The 22446-nt window shown below is 41.5% G+C and overlaps 1 protein-coding gene across 17 annotated transcripts in view; it reads right to left on the bottom strand.

Annotated features, from left to right (window-relative positions):
- Positions 1-494: 494 nt before the first annotated feature.
- The window catches only part of Esrrg (estrogen related receptor gamma), a 613673-nt gene continuing 591721 nt past the window's right edge, over positions 495-22446 (bottom strand). For all 17 annotated transcript variants that reach the window (XM_085687546.2, XM_085687547.2, XM_085687553.2 and 14 more), the window contains 2 exons: positions 15497-15766; positions 495-4403 (listed from right to left, as the gene is read on the bottom strand). In XM_085687546.2, the coding sequence (XP_085543672.1) occupies positions 4159-4403; positions 15497-15766 (515 nt within the window). In that variant the 3' untranslated portion in view covers positions 495-4158. The remainder of the gene's footprint in view (positions 4404-15496; positions 15767-22446) is intronic.

A 22446-nucleotide genomic window follows, 5' to 3' on the forward strand; every position in this document is an offset into this window, starting at 1 on the left:
AGACTTCCCTGCCAGGAGTGCTGGTCAGGGGCTGAACTGTGAATCCCTTCACAAAAGGCAGGCCCTCCCGGAGCTCTGTGTGCCAGCCCGGGAGCTCGATGTAACTGTCGATAGAAGGAAATAATAGATATCTCTCACAGGTTTTAATGTGATCTTAAAATAGGGGAAAGTTTTCTGTTTTGACATTGACACAGAGGCGGTGATTTGGAGTAAAGCAGGGGCTGCTTCAGATTAAATACGAGCTATATAAAGGCCTGTCAGAAGGAATTCTAATGTGCCATGAGACACTTTGCATACCCTTAAATATGCAAAATGTCTCTTGGCACCCTAGAATTCATTCTGACAGGCCTTTATATAGCTCTTACTTAAAGTCCTACTTTATTTTTAGGGACCGGGTCCTCAGAGCTACTCTTTGAGCAGCGGCAACAAAGGGCGCTGTTGATCCGTTTGTTTCTTTAGCGAGGGGAGAAAGAAACACAGGACAAAAGAGCGCGAAAAGTGGAAGCCTGTTTAATATTGTTCTACCATCCTCCTGAAAGGCATAATAATTTGAGTTACATATCTGAACTGATTGGAGTCACAGGATCATAGCTCCTTTTTGCATTTAACAATATATACAATATAAAATAAATACATTTACACAAATGGACATTTGCTGGAGCACACAGTATGGTACACATCACAAAAATATACAATTGATTGCTTTACAGATGTGATGCCCATCTACAGCTATAGACATGGTTTCATTATTATTATTAATTATTATTGTTATTATTTTCACTACTGGCTATAATGCAACTCCTGGATCATTGTAAGCAGTTTAAATTTTGTTTTGTCCATTTGCGATCTTTTGCAATAAGACTGCCGTGAAATGTTGTCCCAGGCAGGTAAACAGGGATGCTTAAATAATTAAAATACAATCACCGACATCCATTTTCTCTTCTATAAGAAAAATAGCAGTTTTAAATTTTTTATATCTTTTATGTCATCATTTAAATGCAAAATAGTGGAATAAATACAACAATCTGATTTGATTAAACACGAGTGTCACTACAAGGAGTCAACACAATCATATTGCTTTAAATAAGAACAAAGCTAAAAGAAAGATAAAACTGTAAATCGCACGGCTAAAACATACACCTTGGTGATTTCCTGACATTTGGCATTAACGAAACGGTCTTGCCTGAAACTTGAGAAAACAATAAACTTTGCTCGAGCAAGATACAAACGGGTATTTGCCCGAAAGCCTGTGCATTTCCTTTAGATCTACATTTTAAGCTGTTTTTTCCCCTTAGTTATGAGATATTTGCTGTTTGGAAAAGCCAAGTCTTTTAAACTGAGGACTACACATCATACTGCATTTTGCAAATGTGTCTCTGACTCACGTGTACACTTGCAGGCTCTGACTGCTGCAGCCCACATACTTGGCTGTGATACAGCGAGACGGTGGCTGTACTCTAGTCCGGCTGCATCCACAGCACAGCTGCACAGTAGTAACTTAGTCCCTGCATAAACCTTCTGGAAAATAATGTTTTTAAACACTTACATGATAAAGAATCTTACAAGATCAGCACCTTTTTATCCTCCCAGGAGTTGTATTTTCTGTTGATGGTTTTTCAGGGATTTGCCAATTTTTTCAAACTTACCACAGCTATCAATTTCAAGTTATTGACCACCCGAATGAATTGCTAATGATGATTTACCTAGATTCACACTACAGTCACTTTCTCTACTGAGAACCACAATCTACGATATATTCCCATATAGCTAATGATAGATACACAGTATTCCTAGCACAGGGCTGAGGCATCCTCAGCCCAAGGTATTTTGCTTAAAGCACACAAAGTAGCAATAGTTTTGGAAGCAAGTCCGCACCAAAAAGTTTTGCAACAACACAGAGCGAGTTAATAACAACATCTGAGAGATGATCAGGTGAAAGCCATATATACAGCATTTAAAAATTAGACTTATCTATATTCTTGAATATTCAAAGCTTTATGTCTAAGCTATACATTGGTATTCTATAATAAACCGTTAGAGAAATTATCCCTTGTTTTGAAAATATTATTATGATTTCAATGTGTGTCTGATCATAATGAATACTGGTTTGGAGTTTCAATCTCTTTTATTATTGGTAAGGAGTAGAATATACTACTGTAGTCTCCTGAGGAAGTATACATCCAATACTGTCTCTAATTCTACCCTGTGTCTAAAAGCACACACCACAAGAATCCAAACACCACGAGAACAAGACGACAGTTTCTGAATGCAACGTAAAGTTCCGAAAAGCGTAGCAAACATGGAACATGGAAGCTGAACTAGTCTTTTGTTAGGAGTACAACTTTAATTACATCTGTGTACATAGAATAAGACTGTCCACAGAATACAGAGAGCAGCTACTAACACTGGTCCATTGGTAAAAGCGTTCTATGGAGGTTACTGTTTTCTGGTTATTCGGCGACTGTAGGTTCCGGGAGGGGGGGGCATCTGATTTCTTCGTTAGATTACACCTGGTTACAGTTCTGAAACTGACTGACTTTCATGCTGTGACCACACGGGTTGGAAAGCACTCTATTGGCTTAGCTCTTGGTAAAAACGAACAGAGAAATGAAACAAAACTGCAGGTTAATTTAAACAATCATTCCTAAGAGAATCAACTCCTCCGGATTAGGTTTTAGAATTTGGTCAGGCGTCTGCTGTCTTTGATGATTGGGTTGCTTGAATTCTGGCGTTAGCCTTATTGCCTCTGAAATGATATTGGCTCAGAGCTCCTTCTGAAACAGAGTTTGTAACTGCGTCCAGGCAGCGTCTCGTTGCTAAGCACGAGGGCAGCTAGAAATCTGGCGACTGTCCCTCCCAGCGGGGAGGTGGACTGGTGCTAATTCTACGGATAGGGATCCCATGTGCAGTGCTCGTGGGTGTGACCGCTTGGCATCACGGTAGGTGTAATCTAATCCTTGGTGTCAGTGAACATGTAGGCAAACTGGAGCTCATGTAAGAAACTGATGTTTGGGACCAGACTGGCACACAACATAAATTGCATCCGTGGTAATATGCACCTTCCCTTCAACTATTGCTTGAGTTAAGTTAAATCCCCATATTAATAAATGGCTGAAAAGTGGTAAAGCTGGTACAAAAAAATCTCCATTTGTAAGAAGAAACGAAACATTTTTAAAAATCTTCCTTCAGGGTTCATTTGTCCTTCATTAGTGTTCAATTGTTCAAAGCCAGCGCAAAGTTGCGGTATCCTTACCCCTCTCTAGTATTGCATGAATGAATAAAGCTTAAACGATTCCCTGAAAAAGTTACATAGTAGCTAAACTAACCAATACCTGGAAGACTTGACAAAAGAATTAAGGAATCAAATGGCTGTAACTGATCTAGATGAGAAAGCAAGGAGAAGCAGCCCAGGCTGCCGCGTAGGTCGTGTGATCGGAAGCTGCCCCGTGGAATCTAATACTGCGCTAAGTCGATTCGCTTGGGTTGCACTGTACTTTAGGTACGGTTCTCTCTTTGATTCCTTACTCACTGGGGATGTCATGGTTCATGACAAGTTCACTGGCATCCATATTATGGATCTCTGTCCTTTGGCAGGGCTGGCTTCCATCTCTCTCCAGTTAGAGACCGCGTTTAAGAGTTCAGCGGCCGAGGGGAGGAAAGGAAAAGACAGGGAAGGGCGAGAAAGGGAAAGAAATGAAGGAGGTGAAAGAAATGTTCCTTACAATTAGAGGCATTGGACATAGAGAGGGAAGGCGGGTGAGAAAAGAAGGAAGAGGTCAAAGCAAGAAAAGAAGGGTGTAGAAAGGAAGAAGAAAAAAGGGGAAAGAAAAAAGAAGGGAGGGAGAAAGGGGGAAGAAGGGAGGAAGACAAGGGAGGAGAAAGGGAACCATTAATGAAAGAAGCAAAATGTCAGAGCAGGAACAAGGGAGAGTGGGAGGGACAGGGATAGGACAGAGGGAACAGTGGGATAAAGGCGAGGAAACCTATCAGGAAGCTGTGGTGGAATCCGCAGGCTGCATCGTACGGTTGCTGCTAAAATATCAGTGCAGTCTGTTGATTTTTAATGTTGTTAACTAAACTCTAAGATTCTTAGACATCACTCTTGGGTTTATCTTCCCTTTTCAGCGTGCAGGATGGGAGGGCCCAGGGGGCTTTTAGTCAGACCTTGGCCTCCAGCATTTCCAAAAAAAGTTTGTGCATGGGGACTTTGCCTTCCAGTTTGATGTTGTAGAAGTGCTGCACGGCCTTGGTGGAGGTCTGCCTGAGGAGCGGCAGCGTCATCAGCATCTTGCCTGCACGGCGAGGGTCTTCCATGTGCTGACCAGCCTCGTAATCCTGCAGGGCCTCGTGTAAGACGTCTTGAAGTTTTTGAACAGCTTCCACGTCTTCTATGTGCATGGAATCTGGACAATGAAGCAGAGAATGTCAGCAATCACAAGAACAGTAAGATCAAAGTCACACAAATAATGCAGTTTATCAGTTTATCACACACATACATACACGCATACACACACACACACACACACACACACACTAAAAACACCATAAAGCAATATCAAAAGGAACACAGATGAAAACATTCTCAACAAAACATTTGTGTGCTCTTGGTCACCCCAAGGTCAGAGCTGCTGCAAATAACAGATGTTATTTCTAACATCTGTGTTTTCCCCTGAATTTTGCTTAGTAATCCTTGATATGAGCTTAGAAGAATTATTTTATGTCTTTACATATGTAAATATAGACACATATTTACAGCATGTATCGCACACTGACTAGCAGAAAACTTTAACAGAGAATAATCTGGACAACTTGACTCTAAGCCGTTCTCATGTATTCATTTAACAAAGAATTATAGAAAGGAACTCAGAACACAGGTGAGTAAGGGGACAGGGGAGGATTTGGAAAGAGATGGGCAAAAGGAACGAAAATGATCAAAATTTAAGAAATTCTCAAAGAAGAAATACAAATAGTATTGAAAAAAGTTTAAATTTTAGCTGATATAAAGTTTAAACCCCAAATCCTCCCACAAAAGCCCGTATTTCCAGCTGGAAAAAATTAATGACTAGGGTCATAATTAACAACTGCACATGACAAACAGAGCCTCACGCTAGAGTGGCATCCTAGCTTCTTCATGCCTTCAAGATCTTAAATGCATTTCTAACATTAACGTGTCCTTATATACTCAATTTCCCTGCCTTGAAGTAGTCTTCCAATCTTGAGTTTTGAAATATTTTCCACATTTGCAACAGTGAACTACGCCCCTAAATTGGCTAATCTAACAATCCAATTCCGCCAGGAACAAAATGGGTTAACAAGGTTGTAGCAATTACCGTTGCGAGAAATGTAAAATGTGGATTAAAAAAATAAAACACTTAATTATATACAAGTTTGAATCATTTAGCACGTTTTATTGATTCCGATGACAGTTTATCTGTTAATTACACATAATGGCGTCTCTGGGGACCTTCGTGTTTCATAATCCCTTTTCTCTGTGAATGTTGACTGTGAAGATGTATTTAGTTAGGCCAAAGTTTCACACAACTCAGACACCAATCAACAACTGTTGCAATAAGAAGAAACAGCAACAAATGGGCAAAGGAATTGGGGCAAATGGATATCACCAGCAAAATGCTGTTAAATACCCCTTCTGTTTGTTAAAAGTATTTCCTTTAGTTTTCTTGTACAGGGTTATATAAAATCATTTTACCATGTGAATGGTAAATTAGACATTATGTATACTAAGTAGATAATGGCCATATGGTGTTGTTACCTCCAGACATAAGGTGATGCTACCATGGAGCTCAGATTAACTTGGCATGGTAACCATGGCTACTACTGAGCAATACAATACAGAGATGCTCAGGTCTACGGTAACACTAATGGATCAACTGATTGACATTTTCCTGAAGAAGGACATGAGGGAGGGTCACGAGACCCTCACCGAGAAATCTTGCTATCTTCCCTTCTTGTTCCTTCTTCCCACCTGAAAGTATCTTGGGAGATGACAGAGTATACGGGAAGTAAAAGGCTAATTGCCAGGAGACGCCATGATGCAGTTTCCAGGAGGTCATCACCCAGAACGGAACAGGACTGGGTAGACACAGCTGTGTCGGAGCCACCCAGAGCCCAGTAAGCAACCCCAGGCCTATGCTTTCTTCAGCTCAAACCTAGTCTGTTCTGCTTGTGTACATATGTGTGTGTGTTACGTCCCGGAGTGTGTAAGTGTACATGTGTGTGCATCTGAGTGACCTTCAGGAATTAAACTGTGAGTCTTCCTGTCTCTGTCTCCCAGCACTGGGGTTATGAACTCCTGCACCCTATCTGGCTTTTTGGCATGGCGTTGCGAGGTTCACTGGTCCTCATGTGGCCCTGGAAAGCTTTCCACTCACTCCCTAGCTTCATCACTTGGTTCCCTTTCTCACCATATTAAAGCTTCTAGAATGGATAAGAGTGAAGAGAGCGTACAATTTTGCAATGAATGAAAGAGAACTGTCCTGTGAGCTCATGTCACCGACGCCTCCAACTTTCTCAGCCACATTCTTTACAGTGTTCCTAGCAATGACATCTCTGATTGCATTACACAGGGCAGGGCTAGTTAGTAGAAATATAGACATTGATAGAAATATAGAATGAATATAATATACAGACATTAGAAATACAGAATGAAATAGACCTGTCTCCAAGTTCCTTCATTTGGTTAGGGTAATAATTACTAGAATAAGCTAGAATGTATTTTTCTTTTCTACGTGGTGTGCGGTTAAACAAGGGAAGCCAGCTGCAACCCTCCCCTCAGCTTTGCCTTAGCTGCTACTCTGGCCTGGCCCAGGGAGATATACGAGCGGATGTCACAGGAAATGAGGCGAGAACAAATAGCAGAACGATATGCTCACAAACAGCAATTAAGACTTCAAACTATTCTTTAAAGGCCGTGATTTAGCTGGAGAGATTTAAAAATGATTTAATCAAATTACTATGATAATTTAACTTCCCATTTACAGAAAAGATTCTAACTCATTTTAGCTTTACCCATTCTCAGATCTGCTAATACTTTAAATGCAAACTCACTAAATCTGAACTATTTAATTAGACCACGATTCAGCTGGCAGACTGCTGAAGGAAATATTCATCTCCATTAGGGGCCCTGGTTCAAGTGCTGGTTCTGTAACTTTAATCTGCTCTCTTCACTGGGCTGAGCTGACATGTAGATGCTAGACACAGTACAAGTTGCATTCACTTATAGTTTGGCTTTGGAGGTTGGTACTGGTTTCTTTTCTAGTACATTTCCAAGGCAACAGGTACCAGAACCAGAATGAATGGAAACAAAGTAAATGGATCAACAGAGACCATCAGTTCATGAACAAACTTGACAAGGTGGGGCTGCACAGGAAGAGCATAAGGAACTTGGATACCTGGGCCCATGCCCAGAGTCACTAACTCAAAGTCATGGTGCTGATGGTGCTTAGACGGATGGTTGTGGCACACACCTTTCATACTAGCACACAGGAGGCAGAGCCAGGTGGATCTCTGTGAGTTAGAGACCAACCTTGTCTACACAGTGAGTTACAGGACAGCCAGGGCTATGTAGAGAAATCCTGTCTCAAAAAAACCAAAGACCAAAAAGAAGTAGGATTAATAAAACCCAGAGACAGAAATTGGGATTGAGCCTTAAATTCAGAAAAGCAAAACAGCCAGCAACTGGCTCTTACCTCTACCTCAATCCGAAATGGCAATCCTGCCTCTATGAATCCTCAGAATGAGACCACGTGTGAGAGCTGTCTCCTCTCATTTTACATTCCTCTTTAGTGCTGGGATTAAAGGTGTGTACTACTACTGCTGGGTTCCTATGGCAAACTAGTTGGCCACTGGGATTAAAGGTGTGTGTCACCACTGCCTGAACTGTACGGCTGATCAGCATGGGTTTTTTTTTTTTACTCTCTGAACTTCAGGCAAGCTTTATTAAGTAAAATACAAATGAAATATTACTACACCAAGAAAAAGGTACTGGGGATGGATCCACAACTTCCAACTAAAGCTTGGTTCAGGACAACTGAATAAGATGATTTTATATTAATTATATATTAATATATTATATATTAAAAAGAATTAAGCTTTCAAAGTATATCCTAAGTTCAAATAAGATATATACTATTACTTTTATGGTGTTTTAACCCTTAATGATTACATTAATAATTATTCATATAGAATGGTTTTATTATGTTTTAAATTTATTTATTTAATATATATGGGTGTTTTGCCTGCGTGTGTACTATGTGTGCAATGCCTGCAGAGGCCAGGAGAGGGTATCATATTCCCCGAGATTTAAATTACTGAGGTTGTGAACTGCTATGTGGGTTCTGGGTTTCGAACCTGGGTCCTTTGGCAGGTAGCCAGTGTTCTTACTCACTGAGCCACCTCTCCAGTTCCTCTTTACAAATTTTAATAGCTTACCCTGTAACTGGAACCATAAGGGAAGGTGTCATTCCACTCTTTGACTTTGAGAACAGGAAAGATATATCTACTTCAATAGTTGCAACATTCAAAGACTCTTCTGGTCATCACCAAACACTTTTATTGGTTAACTATAGTAAAGCATTGGCCTTTCCTATAACTGTGGGTGTGGGCACAGGTACTCAGATGGTCATAGTCCAATTTGAGAATTGGCTTCCTGCTTGTAGCTCATTCTCAATAATGCTGTTTCAGTACCCAGACTGTACTCTGAGCTAGACTTGAGTATCAAAAGTACACGACTCTCCTTGGTATTGAGTCTAGAATGTAGCAAGAACCAGCATGTACAGTAATCCATTGTGTGTAACAGCTGGCCATGTTTGGGGGGCATTTATAAATTGCCATCATAGAATAACTAATCTTGAAAGGAGTTTATGTTTCAGAATGTCTAGGCACAGAAGACATGGTGTTCTAGAGTGACTCCGTGGTCAGCAATCGGGAACCCTGATTAAACATATGACAAATGGGCTCTTGATTGACAAGAAAAAAAAATTAAAAGAATGAAAAAGACTGATAATAAGTCTTAGTTACAGCATAGCAACCGGGCAACAACACCAAAACAAGTGGCATCGCAGCACAAGTCAGTGACAAGGTGTCCCCAAGATTCCTCTGCAAGGCAGAGAAGCAGATTTGCATGTGGGTGTTCTGAACACTTCCCCAGGTTTCCATGCCATCTAGTCCTTGCCCCTGGGTCACAATGATTATAGAACACCTTGTCACACCAAATAGCAAGAGTATCATCTAAAACCACCGAGTCATTGAAGAAACATCTTGAAATCAACCACTGACTAAATTGGAACAACCATTAGCCTCAGTGAAGATAATATTAGTGATTGATTGATATCTACTAAGTATGCATGAATACCTGTATTTATAATGATATTTTAAAAGGATATATATTTTTTTAAATTTTGAAAGCTGGAAAACAATGAGGATGAATGAAGCATTTGCTCTGCATTTGTCTATACTCTGTATTCCTGGTAGCCAAACAAAAATGAAAGAAAAACAATACATATTTCTATATTATCACCCCTGAATGAAAAACCAAAGTTGAGACCACAGTCAATACCCTGAAATCTCCAATGATGAATAGATTTGAGCCATCCAAACCCTCGGCTCTGACATCACAGAGAGGACACCGGGTATTGCCTGATGCCGCAGGGCAAGGACCCGAATGTGAGGTACACAAACTGTAAAGGACAGAGAAACAATTAAGATCTTGTAGCATCCAGGTCGTGGGGAACTCTACAGGGCAAACGTTCCAAATGGAATGGAAGGGGGAACATTTAGATGAGGGCTGCACATTCAGATTCAAAAATTCGTCCACAAGATTGTGTAGGTAAATATGCTATATTCAACTGTAGTAACTAAGCATAAATAATTTAATAACAAACACAAGGAAGTGGTAATAATAAAAGCCAGGACAATAGGGGGTTACCCTTTAGGATAGAGTTAACTTTCCCCCCGCATCTACATCTGCTACATTCACAGAATCCAGTGCATCTATCTGAATCGATAGTTTATATTTAGCATCTCATTTTCTAAAAGCAGCTCCTCTGGAGGAAAGAGAGAGGGTTCAGGCTGTAACAAGACATCTGGAAGGGTTCCTGAGTACTTTGCAGTCCTTGTTTTTTTGACCTTGCTTATATATTCATTGTGGTAGACTGAAAATTGGTTCCAAGGATGTCCAAGTCCTGCGTCCTAGAAGCCATAAATGTCATCTCATAGGGCAAAAGAAACTTCACACAGGACTAAGATTGAACCTTCGTGTGGGAGATTATCTTGAGATATCCAGGCCACTAGCATCAAAATAGAGAGAAGACAGCAATGTCATGAAGGCTAACTTCTACATCACTGTCTTTTATGATGGACGGAGAGCCTGGCACAGTGGGCATGCCTGAGTTCACAGATAGGGATCAGGAGTTCAAGGCTAGTCTCAAATACCTAGTGGGACAGTGTCTCAAGAACATAAGATAAAATAAAAAGATACATGGATAGGATACATGGTAGACAGATAGATGGGTGGATGGAGAGATGGATGCAGATGCTTTAAGCTATGGAATGTGACCAATACTAGAGAAGTCAATAAAAGCGATTCTTCCTTAAGGCTACCAGAGCAAGCTGGGCGCTGTCCATATCTTTGTGGTACACTTGATGAAACTAATTTTGGAATGCTGATGCCTAGAGAACAAAGCACAAATACATTTTAAAAAGGAAGATACAAATTATGTCTGCACTGAACATGTATAGTGTTCTCCCTTGTCATTGTTCCCCATACAATGCAGTATGTCAACCGTTTACCTGAATTTACCTAGCACCACATGCTATAAGTAATCCAGAGATAAGTTACTAAAGCAAGCATGTGTAGGTTATATAAAAACATTATTCCATTTTACATATTTAGGTTTTATATAACCATTCTCAAGGAAAAAAATTCAGAATTATTTCCTCACAGATACCATGGGACAACGGTGTTACAATCATCAGAAGACAGGGAAATAAAAAAAAGTAGGCATCAATTCTAAAGTAATGTAAAACCATCGATTTAGGTTTCTAGAGGTAGAGTTGGAGTCCCGAGTCTTCTGTACTTGGACATGTAAGACACAGAGCATGGTCATTTGTGGTATAAAAAGAGCAGATGGAGAACAGAGATAAAATATCCAACTCTCTGTCTTACAGTGACCACAACTCTCCATCTTACCATGATTACAAGTCTTCATTAGTTCATTTTGGGTAAATGTGTCTCCCTTATAGGAACATTTGGAGATTCCCCGAGAGAAGTTTTAACACTGAGGTGGATAAAATAAGGTTCTCCAAAACAAACACCAAATAAATAAATAAATAAATGTATTTATGGATGGATGGTTTCATATAAACTCTTGGCCAGCAACTAACTAAAGTCATCTCTAGAACATCATAGAAAATAGAGGCAAATTTTTAAAGTTCTCTAAGAAAGCAGCTGCTCCTGTAGGTTGAAGAGGATTTCATTAGTGACATCTATTCTCATCCTTTAGTTCCATGGATATGCTATATTTCTATCTCAAGGTTTCAGAATACAGTCTCTGTCAATGTTCCCCATACCAACTATCACAACACCTTTATAACTCATTTCAAATATTTATGTCACTATGTGACATTGGACATTGTTTACTTCCTGGTTCAAGATCTCTCTTCACAGAGATAAACTCTGAGTAAGAGAGGCAGAAAAGACTGCATGAGTCAGAAGGGATGGAGGACACCAGGAGGTCATAGCCCACTGAATCAGAGAAGCAGGGCTCACATGGGCTCACAGAGACTGTGAGCATGTGGTAAGCATGGGGTCTGCCCGGGTCTGCACACAGGCCCTCTGCATATATGTTGTAGCTGTCAGCTTGGTGTTCTTGTGGGACTCCTAAGGGTGGGAGCCAGTATATCTCTGACTCTTTTGCCTGCTCTTGGGACTCTTTTTCCTCCTATTGGGTTGCCTTGTCCAGCCTCAATGAGAGAGCTTCTGCCTTGTCTTACTGTACTCTATTTTGTCCTGTTTTACTCTTATGTCTTGGAGGCCTGCTCGTTCCTAAAGAGGAAATGGCGGAGGAGTGGATCTGGGGGGAAAGAGGAGTTAGAAAGCAGCGAAGGAGAAGAGGGAGAGGAAACTATGGCTGGGTTGGGATTTATTATATAAGAAGAACCTATTTCGAAATTTTAAAAAAAAGAATGAATGAATGGATGGATCAATGAAACTACTTATATGCCTTAAACATTGTTCTCTGAAACAGAGGAAATACAGGCTTACAGAATAGAAAACTATTCCTCTAGATAAAGCATTCCCAAATATATGCTATATAAACAAACACTTATTTGTGGTATTGCTATTTAATTATCAAGTTATAAGGAATACTTTATCAAAAATTCTCCCTGAGGGGATGATAATAAAAATAATTGAGAGACACTAAGCCAAACTTTCACGAGGATTCAAATAGCCTAATTAAATATGGCCCCCGCCCCATTCCAACCACCTAGATAAGTCGCTGCTTCTGTCATTACAAATTCCACAAGGTGTGCACAAATCAATTCGTCCTGACTTAGTCCTCAATTACAAGGTTGCTAGAATTACTCCAGAGTTTAAGCTGATGACCAAAATAGTAATTATAGTATTCTATCTGCAGATATTTATTCTAGAAGTATTATATAGTAATAAAAAGAAAGCACTTAATTTTACTCATATTTATACTTGAATGAAATGAGCTCACTAAAAAGCATGGTAACCCTTATCAAGAATCAAACTGTCTGCTTGCCAAGCGGAAGCACAATATTTATGATTATTGAATAAAAGAAGATGTTTAAAATAAGACAAGAGAGATAAGTGAGATATCTGTTAACATCAACAACCATGCAGGAAAAGGTCACATAGGTCTCTACTAAACAATATTAATTTTTACATAAAAATTCATTTATGTTAATCTAAAATTCCTGAATACTAAAAGAAAAACTGGGCGTTTTTGAGCACATCTATGCAAAATGTCAGCATATGCTCAATGAGATGTGTGTATACAGACGCTCTCACGGGGATGTGTGCACACAGGTGCTCTCCCAGGGATGTGCTCGCACAGATGTGGTCGCAGGGATGTGTGCACTAGATACACTCACGGGGATGTGTGCACTAGATACACTCCCAGAGATGTGCTCGCACAGATGTGGTCGCAGGGATGTGTGCACTAGATACACTCACGGGGATGTGTGCACTAGATACACTCCCAGGGATGTGCTCGCACAGATAGATACTCTCACATGAATGTTCCAATAAGCATTTAAGAAACTCACACTGAATCCAAACAAGACTAAATCTACAAGTTTGTTTTTGTTCTCCTAATTATGGTCAAAGAACAAATGGAACAAATAACCTTATATCCGAAGTATCAAAGAAAATGACTTTCGAAGTAGGTTACCCCAAACTAAAAGGCTAGGATTTGGACCGAGATGCAATTAATTTTCTTGGTATCAAGAAGCTAAACAGATGTTAGAATCACCTGGTGCAGAGACCCTCTGAAAAGCCATGCTACTCAGCAATTAGGTCTGGTGAGGCAGGAAACGTCTTAAAAATTTCTAGTTTTAAATTCAAGAAACTAACAAGTACAGTAAATAAGGCCTTCGGACCACATGTGACTGCAGCAATGCAGGCTCCTTCCTGGCCTGGCAGCAGCAGAACGGGTTTGGAGCATCCATGTTTGAACAATATCAATGATTAAACTTTTAGTAAGGATCTGAGGGAGTCTAAATTAGAATACTTAGGCATAAATTATGCCTGGAACATCTCCAGTTGACAACTGATAGCGATTTGGATGACAAAGTTAGCATTGCTCAGGGTTGACAATTAACCAACGATTTACAAAATCAACTGGAAACATAAAAAGATATAAAATGTGCTCATTCCATTTGAAAAACAACAAACTGCATGGATGGTTTCAGTTGGAATTATTTTTACAATTATCCAGTAAAAATCCTTTGCAAAACCAGTACTGTGAAATCCTTCATCCAATCTGCAGAGATGCTATTCAGTGGAGGCTAAACAAACTATTCTTAGAAAACGTCTATCTCATGTCTCACGTGGACCCTCAGAGAACAGAGCCAGAGTTTCTCACGAGTTTGTAAAAACAAGGTCACTGGTCACAAGAAATCATATTTTAAGTTTCACAGGAAAGGGGGGAGACATGGGGTGGATGGTGTGGTTGGGGAGTGGGTTATATTCACAATTAAACCTGTGAAGTGCTAACGCCCATTATGAAGACAAATAGGAAGGTACAACTTCATTGTTGAAAACAATTTCCCTTCTATCAGTCCAAGGATTCATGCATCAATATTGTAGATGAACTGTTAATTACAAAATCAATTAAAAATTATTTTCTAAAAACAGTCACGCATCCCCGGCTCTCAGGGGGGCAATTTGGGCAGAAGATCTCATCTTGCCCAGACTGCGCCACATCACAAAGTCGCCATCCACAAGTAAGCAAAAGCAATCTGGTTTTTCATTTTTCAGCGCGGCTGAGCCCAGCCTGAGATTGATCGTCACATATGGCCCCAGAAAACAAACTGTCAATACCTTGAATACTGCAGAATTTGAACAAATAGCCATCGCCCATTCAAGCCACTCATTGCATCCCATTTAACAGATTTTATTGACAGTTTCCTTCTTGTAATTAAAGGGAAAACTACTGGCCAGCAACCAAGATAAAGTTCAAAGATAGGGTCAAAACAAAAGCAGCCAGAAAGAGCACGGTGTGACTGTCAATGGTACATGGTTTGAGAGCCATTATTGACAGGCAGGTATCTGAAGATCGGCCCGTCATTAGAAGGGATCTATCCTGAACTTTATGCAAATGTTAAAAGAGACAATCTAGCATCAGGGGAGGCACAAAGAGAGAACTACAAAGTACTAATGACTTTTACTTACCAGAGTGTGTCCCGATTTTAGCGCACCCCTGTGCAAAGGCAAGGCGTATCTCTTCCTTAGCCCTTACTGCAGGTGGCGCTCTCAACAGAATTTTATGTCTAGAGAATTCCAGACTATAAGCCACCGAGTGTTCTTTCCTAACAAAACCAAGAGGCAACACAGCATGCATTTTTCTAAATTGCGAAACTGGCCCTTTTGAGAGGAGAGGTGTCTCTCCATTACTCACTGGTGTTGCCTCACACAGAAACAACAATGGAGCTAATTTTGTCCCAAGAGTGCCCATTTGTGTGAGTCCCTCAAGGCCTTCTGCTTCCCAATGGCCCAAATTAGTAAATGCATGGGGTGGTAAAAGTGTTATCGCTTATAGGAGCAAGTGAAATAAAAGCCGCTCCCTGGAAGTTTCTTTTTCTTCCTCACTTTTCGCTAGAAAGCTGTGCTGATTATAACTTTGCTGACTCACAGAGTATTTACCAAGTGAACCTCACAAATCTCCAAGAAGAGCCCGAAAGGGGAAGATCGACAGCGTTAACAATGCAACAAGGACCACATAGGTATGCCAACCTGAATTAGCGAGAGCAATGGCTTTGAGGGTGACGAACTCTTCTTTCTCCAGTTTCATGCTCTTGTACTTCTTCACGAGCTGCAGGATAGCATTATTTAGGTCAAGAAGGCCTGCTAATTTGGACTGGTCTTCGTCCATTATATAATCGTCTGCATAGACAAGTTCATCCTCAAACGAAAGGGATCGGTACACAACACCGAGGATCAAGATTTCCATCCACGCGCTCTGCAGGAGGCTCATCTGATCAGCCAGGGACAGTGTGGAGAAGCCTGCATGGGAAGATGGGTGGATCAGGTTACTCTAAAGGCACCATTTCATAATGAAACCTGAGCTTCCTAGGGTGGGCAAGGTCTGTCTCAGGGCTCAAAACCATGCTGTGCTCTGATTAGGAAAAGCTATTAACTCCCCCACCCCAGGATCATTTTGTGAACCCAAAGTCGAAGTCACAAGCCGGCTCCTATTGGTTGATGCAATGGTAGAATCACAAACCCAGCTGGGGAAACAAGATAGAGGGATGGCTTTCTTTCCTTTGTTTGTAGAGAAAGCACCAGCATGCCAGCTCTCTGATCTACTCCTAACACCAAGGGAGGGGAGAGCTTCGGTTACCTTCAACCGCCTGGTTTTTAAAGCTAATATTGATGAGGAGGGTGAAGGCTAAAATAATCCCCCACACGTACCGTGGAAGAAAACGACTTAAACTGTGTAACAGACAGCGACTTGGAAGTGTGTTTCCATAACCGTCGTGTGATGAATTAAAACGAAATGACCATTTGCAACTGGCCACTTAGCCTAGCTGACGTCAGTGTGGATTCCTCTTTGGAACACTGACCAGCATATAAAGAAAGAAGAAATCTTAGCTTACCAGCCTCCATGCCAAAGAAAGAAGCTACAATTTGTACTTATTATTAAAGTCTATTTGTTTAAAAATCTAAATATAGAAATAAAAGTGTCTGGTGGGAAGAGCAGGCAGAAAGCCAGAGACCAAATGTAAACACTGGCTGGGCTCCGGCACCGGCTCAGCCGTTCATCTTGCGCAGGACAATGAACTTGTTTCTGCATTTGGGAAATTTAAGAAGAGCCACCTTCTAACTACTGACTCACAACATGCAGTTGGGAAGTGTAAGGAAGTAATAACTTGCGTCTTATTTTCACCTGAGAAATCTGGCTCAATCTTCCACTGAAATTTTAGAAAGCATCCATAGAGGTTATATAAATTCTCTCCTACACTTGAGTAACAAAAAGCAAATGACTGGGAAATAAAAATAAAGTTTTGTTCAAGACAATTCCTTAAGTCCAAGTAGATGCATGGTGTGTGTGTGTGTGTGTGTGTGTGTGTGTGTGTGTGATATAATGTACTTGCCTCTCAGATCTGGACTGGGAAAGGATATGTCAGTGTTAATAGCTGATGACTGGCTGACTGTTCCCAAGAGACTTGAAAAGTTTATTTCCTTGCCAACGATATGTCCCAGAGTTCCAAGTGTATTCCCCCAGCCCATGGTTACTGCATGGTACTGCATGGTACTGCATGGTACTGCATGGTACATTACACCCATCCATGGTATAAGGCCCTTCTAGCAGCAATCCTGTAGAAGGGGGAGTCATATAGCTAAGGCAGCTTAAGAAATCTCTTCTTGCGCCCTTTCTAAGACATTAAGACCCCATTGTAAATGTTCATAGTCTCCAATCTCTACAGGCTTCTGTTCTCCATCAGTTGGTCCCGTTGTTATTCACATGGAATCAGTTCTGGTCCACATATCAGTAAAAAAGAGGAGAGGTTTTCCCCGACCCAATGAGAAAACCAGTGAGCTGCCCTTGGTACCATATGCACTTAATAAGACCACCAAAAGGGTTGCTTCCACTTCTTTTGATAGGCTCTCCATAGCATTTCTTCATTAGAAAGGCTTTTATATGGCATTTGCCAGGGCTTCTTTGGGTCTAGTTTCATATGGTGATTTTCCCTAATTTTTCATTTGTGAAATTTGGTATTACATTAATAAATATATCCTGAGAGCATTTAAAAGAAATCAACGGAGGAAAATAATTATCAAAGAAAATTAAGTTCTGCAAAAGACCAACAAAACCCATTGCTCTCTCCACCGCAGCACCCATCTCACACTGACTAACTGAAAAAGAAAGACTAAAAGCCGTTTCTTTCACAAAGTCAATCAACAGCAAAAACAAAAAACATCACTGGGAAACTTCTGAGCCAAAAGGAATGGATTTTTTTTTTTATTTTCCTGGTTTAATTCTTCCTCCTCGCAATCCTAACCATCAGTTTGTTACCTCTGCAGAAGGAGAGAGCGCGTAGCCCTAGCCCGGAGCGTCGTCCAGAGACAGCCCCATCCTCCCTCCCAGACACAGCTGTTGGTAAATAGATTTACACATCCTCCAATCTCCACCCATCTCTCTGCCGCATAATTAAAAGCAGGATGATTAGTTTATTGAGTGGAAGGAGGAACTTTTTTATTGAGGTCCGTCCGTGATTTTATCAGGGCCAGCACTTTTACGGTTGTCACTGGGGTGCAGCCATCCAATTTTTCTTATCTGCCTGATTAATACAAGCGCTGCTTCAGGACGCATTAATTAACAGATACAAATCTACGTTCTCATGGAAGGATCAATACGGAGAAGAAAAGAGGCATCAATGTGAATTTAGTGCTGATGACGGAGAAGGCACACTATCGACATTTACGTGTGCCGAAACTTTAAAGTTGCGTGGGGCCGCTTTGTCCCTGTGATTTACAAATTAACATTTTTTTTTCAACAGCAACAATGTCTGCCACATTTCTTTGGGGTTTAATTAAGCAAAAGCAATAAAATTTCATTTTTAAAGGTTGGTTCTGCCATTTGTTTCCTCTGTGTGATGGACCTGTGTCTGTGTCTGCGCTCATCTATTCTGCAAACCTAACTCTTCCCTTTTACTTTACCCTGAAATAACAAGAAAAGAAAGGTAAAGAAAAGGCGCTTTTCTTTTTAAACACAAAGCTTTGACAACTTTGCTTTTTTGACCTCCTGAAGTATTTTTTTTCCCCTCACTTTGTTAAAGCAGTACGATTTTCACAAAAGCATTAGGAGAAAACACCAACTCCATGCTTTAAAGAGTAAGGCCATTACGGCCTCAACCTCTTCCAGCTGGAAAAATCAGTGTTTCACAATTTATCCCTTTACAAGTTCACCCTTGTAATCCAGAAACTGGCAGAAAGAATTTCCTCACCCGGACATAGGGAGGCACTCAGACTTTGTACAAAACAGTCCTACCACACCACCTAATATGCAATAGGCAATAGAGATTTTATTTCCATTCCTTATCTATCTATCTATCTATCTATCTATCTATCTATCTATCTATCTATCTATCTATCTAGTGTGGTCCAGACTGACCTTGAACTTGTTACATAGCTCAGGCTGGCCTCACAGTGATGATCCTCCATAGCTCAGACTGATCTCCCACTGATAACCCTGCATAGCTCAGGCTGGCCTTACGGTGGTGACCCTACCTAGCTCAGGCTGGCCTCACGGTGGTGACCCTACCTAGCTCAGGCTGGCCTCATGGTGGTGACCCTACCTAGCTCAGGCTGGCCTCACGGTGATGATCCTCTAGCTTTCTGTTCACTGAGTGCTAGAATTACTGCTCACACCACCAACGCCTAACTTTCAAAAAAAAAAATCTTTTCCCCTCCCTTGAGGATGGCTGGCTATACCGCCATTCCATGAAGACACATGGATGAAATCGCATCTTTATCAAGAGACATGAGCGAAGCAGCACAGACACCTAAATGACGAGCCTAAATGAAAACGCTGGATCATGAAGCTGACTCTAAGGATTTCTTAAAGACGGGGGATTGTGCTGTTGGCCCGCAGCTACTGTGTCCAAATGATAGTTACTTGTTTGAGTGTTTACCAGGCATTTGCTGGTGTGTTATAGCTACCTGACTATAGCGTGGAGTCCTTGTCGTCTAGAACATACAGCAATCTTTGGCAGGACACCTTTCTCCCCAGTGAAATGCAATGGGGCTTGACATTGTGTCCCCTGAAGTTCACTGCTGTGCATCCCCGGATCTTACTCTTGGCCGTGTGACAGGTTACAGTTCGCAATGCGCAGCCCTCTTCCAGCTTTGGAAAGCACACCACAGCACATGTTTCTCTCCCAGCTGCAGCCCCTGCCATCGGCACCTCTGACATGTCTGATCTCTCTTCGTTTCTGCCCGTCCTGGAGTCAGTGTCATTTACTGTATCTTGGGCTGTTCGCTCAGTGGAAGGGCTCTCTACCCTGACCCGCAGCTAAATTGTGTGTTTATCTGCACTCCAAATACACCAGGGGATGGTGGGGAATGACAGCCCTTGGGAGGATTGAAAAGCTTCTCAAGAGGCGGGTGCCCCCGAGGTAGTGGACTTGAAGTTGCTTTGTGCCAACCTTCTTGCCCACTTCGGCTGGAAACTTCGGGAGTTGATAGTGGTGCCAAAGGCACTCGTCGGGGACATTTTTTTCCCAGCCTGGCAAACCGATGCACTTTACAGTCAACGTACAAAAAAGGCTAAGCATTTGAAAGTGTGAAGGGCAAAAAATATCTGACGGCTAGTCTTCAAAAATACACTTTCATTTCAGAAAGCATAAATGTTTATTTCCTGAATAGAGTGTTGACAGAAATAGGCTGCCGTGTGGGCATTTGGTTTTAACACCTGCTAGGCATTTCCCTGTCAGATGCTTGGCTTGGAACAGGAAGCCCAGCGATTAAACCCTCAGGATATTTGTTAGTATCAGTTAATCATGACATGGATTTGCAGGTCCTCCGGTTTTGAACAGTACTTTCTCTATTCCACAAAACAAAAATAAATAAAGATAATTGACATTTTTTTCAACAAATAGCATCTTGTGCTGCCATCATGATTGGCCTATAGTGACTCACAAAGTTGGTTTGGGGAAGGCAGCGCAGGCAGGTTCTCTCAGTCCTGCACAAGCAAACCTGACATTTACAGGAACTGGGCAAGAGTAATGGCACCACTAAGGTTCTGTCTTAGCTTCCAGTAGATACTCAGCTGCAGGACCCTGAGTCAATACGATTTCGTGTGTTGTTAAGTCAGTTGCTTTTTTGTCCATATTGACAGAGACTATCACTTGTTCTATAACTCACAGAATGTACAGATCTGAGCCTTGGCTCAGAGAGAGAGAGACAGAGACAAAGAGAGAGACAGAGAGAGTGTGTATGTGTGTGTGTGCACGAGTGTGTGTGTGTATTGGAAATGCATATATGTAGAAGCCAGAGGTCTTTGCAATGTCTTCCTCACTCTTACTTTTTGAGACATAGTATTTCAATGAACCTGGTTCTCACCAACTGGGCTTGACTGACTGTTCAAATAAGCCCAGGTAACCATCCCCTCTCTGTCTCGCTGATGATAACACTACATGTTCACACAACTAGGCCAGGCATTTGACAGGGGTTCTAGGGAGCAAACTCAGTCCTTCACGCTTGTGCAACAAGCTCCTCCCTGACGGAACCATCTCCTGGCCAGTAGTGGGAAGATTACCACCAACAGCGGGCCTGCTTTGAGAAAGAAGCTGCTGCGGAGCAGACAAAACTGTAGTAAGGATGCCAAGGATTTCTCTAGGAGTCGCACAGCCTTCCTTTGGAAGTCCTTCCTGTCCCTAAACACTTCTGGGTGGCCAGTCCATAGCAGACAAGCCCATAGCCAGCAGTTCTCAACCTGTGGGTCTTGACGCCTTCTGGAGTTACACACCCGATACCTTGCATATCAGATGTTCACACTATGATTCAAAACAGTGGCAAAATTACAGTTATGAAGAAGCAGTAAAATACTTGTATGGCTGGGAGTCACAAAAACATGAGGAACTGAATTAAAGGGCTGCAGATGCTGTGCAGTGGTGGCACACGCCTTTAATCCTAGCACTAAGGAGGCAGAGGCAGGAGGATCTCTGTGAGTTTGAGGACAACCTGGTCTACAAGAGCAAGTTCCAGGGCTGGCTTCAAAGCTACAGAGAAACTCTGACTTGAAAAAAAATAAAAGAAAAGAAAAGAACACAAAACAAAACAAAAAAAGGGGGGGAGTGGGGCTACAGATCAGGAAGGTTGAGAATCACAGCCTTAGACTTTCATAAGTCCTAACCTGACTTTATCTTTATTTCTCCAGTTCTTGAAACTTAAACTTAGAACAATACAACTCTCTGAGATCAAAAATCAGACATGAGGCAAACGGCCTTTAAGACGGGGAGAGGCTACTTTCTAGTCCCACAATCTTTACTTCTCACCTAACCCGCAACAGGGAAGTCTGTCTAGGAAGTTCATCTTCTGGCTAAAGCAGATGTGTGAGATTTTCGAGAGCAAAAGAAAGAAACAACCTAAAAGACAGGGCTTAAATAACTCATAAAACAGCATTGGTATCAGCTGGGAATCAGATGGCAGGAGTGGGGAAAGGATGGTTTGTCTACGGACAGTGACGCCAAGGTCTTGAGACCGACCATGCCCAATAGGAGTTAGCTGGTCATTCTAGTTTCAACAACTGTTAGACTCAATGAAGCAACAAAAGTCATACTGATGAAGCACAAAGCTACTGGGGTTCAGTGAGCATGGAAGACGGTCACAGTACTGGGGACAGAGACTCGGGAACATGCCACACCGCCTCTACCTCTCATCTGCAGTGAGGTCATCTGAGATGACCCTGAAATCTTCTATGGAAAATCCCACATCACTATGTTTCTAGAGGTTTCACTCGTAGGAACATCACAGCCATCGACACTTGGGGCATCAACATAGGCATTATAGTACGACCAGCAGTTTAGGGTAGAGAAAATGAGTGGGCTACTGCCCTGAACTCCTAAAACTTTCGAGTTGGGGGAAAGTAGGCTGGAGCACAATGCAGAAAAGACCGTAGACAATGTAAGGATGGGAAACAGCACACATGAACACAGAGGAGGGAAGCCTAGGGCTTGGCT

Source organism: Myodes glareolus, chromosome 5 (assembly GCF_982192425.1).
Source record: "Myodes glareolus chromosome 5, mMyoGla1.1, whole genome shotgun sequence".
Taxonomy (NCBI): Eukaryota; Metazoa; Chordata; class Mammalia; order Rodentia; family Cricetidae; genus Myodes; species Myodes glareolus.